The 6,000-nt window shown below is 37.6% G+C and overlaps 1 protein-coding gene across 5 annotated transcripts in view; it reads left to right on the forward strand.

Annotated features, from left to right (window-relative positions):
- Ahi1 (Abelson helper integration site 1) overlaps positions 1-6,000 on the forward strand; it is a 129,036-nt gene that overhangs the window by 45,028 nt on the left and 78,008 nt on the right. For all 5 annotated transcript variants that reach the window (XM_021221070.2, XM_029532960.1, XM_029532962.1 and 2 more), the window contains one exon: positions 762-961. In XM_021221070.2, coding sequence (XP_021076729.1) covers positions 762-961 — 200 coding nt within the window. The remainder of the gene's footprint in view (positions 1-761; positions 962-6,000) is intronic.

Consider the following 6,000-nt stretch of genomic DNA (forward strand, 5'->3'; position numbering starts at 1 on the left):
ACCAAGAATGATGTTAAGAAACAAAGCAGACTACAAAAGTTTCCATATCTACAGCATAGAAAGACGAAACACTGTTTCCATTAGGTACCTACAGCACAGAAAGACGAAACACTGTTTCTATACGGTACCTACAGCACAGAAAGACAAAACTACAAAAGTAGTTCCATACGGTACCTACAGCACAGAAAGACAAAACACTGTTTCCATACGGTACCTACCGCACAGAAAGACAAAATGCTGTAAATGTTCAGTGAAAGAAAAGAGTTTTAAAATTATGATTCTTACATATTATAAAACATTTATCATGATAGTTATAGAAATTTGTATTTATTTGTATTTAAATTGAGAAATTTTTAAATTCTGCTTACATGTTAGTGTTTTGCAGATATATGTATAAAGTTTGAAGAGATAGAAATATTTTAAAAGGCTTAGATATATGGGTTTGTGAGTGGTTATTTTTGTCCTTTCTGTATCACTATTGGGCATTTGAAATATTATGTGTATGTATATAAATATGTATTAGGATTATATCTCAATTTGCATTGCCTTCAAAGTTCAATTATAAAATAGCTTATTGTAGAATTACCAGTTTTCTGTGATTTCATATCACGTATAATTTTTTTATCTTGCCAGTCATGTTACCTATCAATGAAAGTGTACTGTTGAATTTCTGACTGTTTGTTATCATTTCATGGCCTTAGTATTTGATTATCTTTTCACTGTGATAATTTGAACTAATTTTAGATTCTTTTTTCTTTTAGTAGCCCAGCAGGAGGCTGAAATGTTGAAACGCTATAGTGGGACACTCCCATTGCCTGGGATACATCAGAGTGAGGATGCTTTATGCACCTGCCCTAAACTGCCCCAGCAGAGCTCTTTTCAGATTGATGAATTTGTCAACACCGAAAATAATTCATCAAGAAAGATTCAACTTGTGAAACAGAGACTCGAAACTGTCACAGTATGTTTATTTTATTTATTTAAAACTATTGGTAGTTGAAAATTTAAAACCCTTATCATGCAGTAAAGATTAACATAAGGAAGTTACTTCATTTCTTACAGCGAGGTTTTCTCTCATAGCTCTTTCCAAGCACTGGGTTCGAAGCCATTATTCACAGCATACAAGCTAAATTTTGACTAACTTATGTTGTCAGGACTTATACTTTAAAGACCAGCTCAAGACTTAATAGTGAAGTGTTCTGAAACAAGTAATCCTGCCTAGAAATTGTCACATGAACAGGAGGAGAAATCGTGTCCCCCATCATCGAAACCAGGGTGTAAGTAGGATGAGCAAGGGTGGGTGTCTGCAGGTGTAGTACGTACTCATCTAAAGTCTGGTTCTCACTGCCAGCACTTCCACAGACGGCTTCTTAAAAGATCAGGTAATGTTCAAACAAGGTATTTCTGTCCATGCATTGGAAGTTTGGTCAAGTCTTTCTAAAAGCCTAAGTTTGAGTGTTTCGTGAGCTTCTGTGTGCATCAGAGTCACCCAGCTGACTTTCTCAGGCCACTGCCTGCCAGGCTGGGTTCCTACAGATTTTGTTTCCATATATCTGGCTTACTCTGTGAGTTTTCATTTCTGGCAAGCTTCCAGGTGCTGGTCAGGACACTCTGTTTAGGACAGCTAGCCTGGCTTCATCTGTAGCACATATTACATCACACACTGATTAGGACAGCTAGCCTGTCTCAGTCCCTAGCACATAGAATGTCATGCACACTCTATTTAGGACAGCTAACCCACCTTAGTCCCTAGCACATAGAACATCATACATTGGCATTTTGTTCCCTCATCCATACCATCAGCTTCTCGAAGGCAATTCTGATCATTTTTAGTGTATTTATAACTTGGATCAGCTTGCCTGATTTTCACAATTCAACAGAAGTAGACTATCGAGGGAAATTTTAAATTCCTAAATTTCTCTTCTTTAGAGAATATGTTTACTATTTTGTTTCTGTCCATTTTTTTCTATGTTCCTTTTTTAGAGGATAAATCAATACCCTTAATTTTCTCTCCAGTTTCCCCATTTTCACATTTTCCATTACTCTTTACCTTTTACACTACTGCCACCATGTGTTAATAATGTACTAATGGCTTCTGCCTATGGCAGTACACTTGTCCTCTACACACGTGTGCTTCCTTTGTAGGAAGTGCTGATCAACCACAAATAATAAACCACCTCTCTCTCTCTCTCTCTCACACACACACACACACACACACACACACACTGTATAAGGCAGTATTCACATTGACTCTTTTATTGTAGCAGGTATGTAACATTGGCACTAGACTGGCTGGTGCCTTATTTTATAAGTAAAGAACTATTTATGTTCAAAAGATAGGTCCCATGATTTTGCAAGTATAGATAATGTTCAAAATCTCTTACTATTTTGAAAGGATTTCTACATAAAAAGCTACAGTCACCTTTTCTGTGTGTAACTGGTAAGTTTCTACTTCTGTTAAGTGTTGTGATGTAGTTTTATATGTAAACTATTGCATAAGACCAAGAAATCATTTAAAGGGAGAATCAGAAGAAAGTACTGCCCAAACTTATACAGACTTTAATGGAAAAACAGTATAGTTATGAGTGTTGAGTGTGTCAGCATAAATTGCTCTTAGAGTCAATAAAAACTAGACAGAAGGGCACCAGATTCCACTACGGTTCAGTAGATCCACATAATAAGAATAGTATTCTATTAGAAATGTTTGGGTCATGACCCAAAAACTGTAATTCTTTCTTGGTCCTGGAAGTTTTATTTGGAAGATTATGGTGTCTGTTGGGATATTGTTCCCACATTTTATGACAGCCTCATTTAAAGCCCATTGATATATATGTACACATTTCAGAAAGTTTCTACACTAACAGGCTCGTTTATGGCTTTTTAAAAGGCCTTAGCATTTAGTTATCCCTCCCCTTGCCCTCCACCACCTTGCCCTCCCAACCCCCACCCCACCTAAGTCCTCTTTTCTGATTTCTCCTTTATCCCTTTTAACATCATATTCTGTCTCCTCAAAAAACCTCCCCAGTCCATTACTATCTACCTAACCTCTGCTGGTATTCTAAATGGAACTCAAATATAGAGCTGAGGAAAACCTGCTGGACAAACCAAAGTCAGAACATTCAAATGGATTGGCATTCATGGAGAAATGATAACCTCGTTTAAAGCAAGAGCACCAGTAAATAGATGTGAATTACACGACTCGGTAGTTAAAGTGCGTACTGCACAGTCATAAGGACTTGAGCTCAGTTCTTCAACACCCACAGGAAAGCTGGCATGGTGGGACATGTCTATAATCCCAGCACTGAGTAAGTAGACACCAGAGGATCCCTAGAGATCGCTGACCACCTGGCCTAGCCAATCAGTGAACACCCTGTCTCAAACAATAAGATGGAGAGCCATAAAGGCAGATATCTGCCACCTCTGAACTCCAGATATACACACAGGTGTACGCATCTGCCTGCAGATGTGCGTATGCCATACACACATGCACTTACACATACACACATATGCACTCACGTATGCATGCACACATGCGCATGCACACACACATGATTGTGTACATTAACAAGAAAAGGGCAATGCAGGCAAAGCATATTAGAAATAACAATTTAAATTGTTTTGTGAAATAGAATATCAGAATTTTTATTAATGAAATCAAAAAGTAGTCTGAGAATTGTATTTAAAAAGAAAGGCTTCCTGGTAAAAAATAAAAAAAAAAAAATTCACAGACAAATTTAAAACTGCATTGCAAATGGTAGTATGGAAAGTTGATACTTAAACTCTCCAATTAATAAGATAAGATGGGGAACTAACTCATCAGCATACTCAAGAATGCATGTGAAGTAAGAATGCATTGTAAGAAGCTCTAGGGCCGAGGGCTTAGGCACAGGCACGGACACATGGGTTCTAACCTATGCCTGCCTTGTGACTCTCGAGTACATTCAGGAAGCCTAATTTCCTCATCTCACCTTACTGAGTTTGAGAGATTCAGTGAGAGCCTAAATGTAACTTTCTCATAGGGTATCTGAGATATAAATGGTAGCTATCTGCTGAGAGATATCTCAGCTACCCACAGCCTTCTCCAGCCAAGCCAGGGAAAAGAAGAGATGCTAATGAGGACAGTGCTGTCTCGCCAGATATTGAAATGTCATAAAACTGAAATAATATAGGCAATATAATGCAAGTTCATAAAACTAGGTGTAGCAGACGAGAAAAATAAGAATGTAACATTAGGAAACAGAAATAGAAAATTGCTGAAAAAGCTTCGTGTTAGGTCACACATGCAAATAGAATCTCACTGACCGGAAGTTAAGTGTGTGGTTAATAACTACAGAGATGGGCATAAAGTTCAAGGAAACACCACTTGTCTTCTGTGCCCACTTTTAAATTTCTGCCTAATAAATATAAGTGTATATATGTGTGTCTATAGTATGTTACACACACACACATATGTAGCAAACCCCAACATGCAAAAACGTCAGCACAGGATTAAAGAAATGGTCTCATTAACTTGTGAAAAAGAAAAAGTTAACATTAAAGAAAAATAATAAAACCTCAAAAAAACAATGGGTAAAAGAAATGAACTTGTAATTTACGATTTCATTCTTACCATTAGGTGTCAAGTGGCCAACGGTGGGGGTGGGGCGCTTTGTTCATGTCTGGGCCTTTAGTGTACAGATTGGTAGGCTCTTTTTTCTTTTTCAAAAAGAAATGTTCGTATGGGCTAAGAAGCTTAACCATTCTTAAAAATATGTGTCTTCTTCACCGTAGTCATTTAAATGGCCTTTGCCCGGGGCTCCTTGAGGGTGAGTGGGGCTCCACAGCCTTGTTCATAGACTACTGCTTTCCCATCAGCCTGCACTGGGCCTCCGGTGCTCCCTGCTCCTCCCTGACACAAACCTTGGCTGCCAGGCCTGACCCCACAGCCTTGGCCCTGCATGTGCTTCCCTGCCCTCCTCTCCTGCCTCAGAAGCTGTACTAGGGCATGAAGCACGCTACTCCCTGAGCTTAGATTTGGTTGCAAAGTAGAGGTTTGTGTATATTGGGTTTTTTTTTAATGTTACTCAGTTAAAATGAAGACAATATGACTTTATATTTGTTTCAGTGTTTTAGTTCTTATACATTTTAGGGTTTTTAATATAAGCAAACAGATGTGTTCCACATTTTTAAAGGAATTGTAATAGATATGTTGCTTTTTTTAAAATTATAGAAAAACCCATCTCCAGTAGAAGGCAGCAGAAGGCAGAGGACTCCTTGTCCAGTGCTCTGTATGACAAGGTTGTCCGTAGACACAGAACTACTGCGTCCTGGGACTGACCCTTGCCGCCACTCACTTCTCAGGCGACAGTTAACACCCTGAAATACCGAGCTTTTATAACTCGTCTTTTAATATTACTTTATGTCTTCAGATAAATGGAAATAAAGCAAAATTAAATGTAAAAGAAAAATAATGTCAAAGGTATTTTAAAGAAATTAAATCAGAAGAAATAAATTAATAATTTTTATGAAAGAGAATTTATATCTCCTTAGTTATTCAGCTTTTAACATATTTCCATTTTAAATTAGAGAATACATATGCTTGGCTTGATATAAAAGTTGTCTTTGGAAATAAATCTTTGTCTAGTGTCTGTAGCTTAAAAACAAAGCAAAAACAAAAAAACAAAAACAAAAAACAAAACACATTGTTTATTATGCCTGTATAAAGAGATCCTGCTAAACTTTTTTCATATTATGTATGATCCATTTTTCTATCAGTCTAATATAAAGTAATATAGAAACAAAATATTCTTATCTCACCTTTTGTCACAATGTCTTTTCCATGTTCTTTATGAGCTCCTCTAGTTATAGAAGATAAAGTATGCCAGGCAATGGTGGCGCACGCCTTTAATCCCAGCACTCGGGAGGCAGAGGCAGGGAGATTTCTGAGTTCAAGGCCAGCCTGGTTTACAGAGTGAGTTCTAGGACAGCCAGGGCTACACAGAGAAACCCTGTCTCTAAAAG

Source organism: Mus pahari, chromosome 21 (assembly GCF_900095145.1).
Source record: "Mus pahari chromosome 21, PAHARI_EIJ_v1.1, whole genome shotgun sequence".
NCBI lineage: Eukaryota > Metazoa > Chordata > Mammalia > Rodentia > Muridae > Mus > Mus pahari.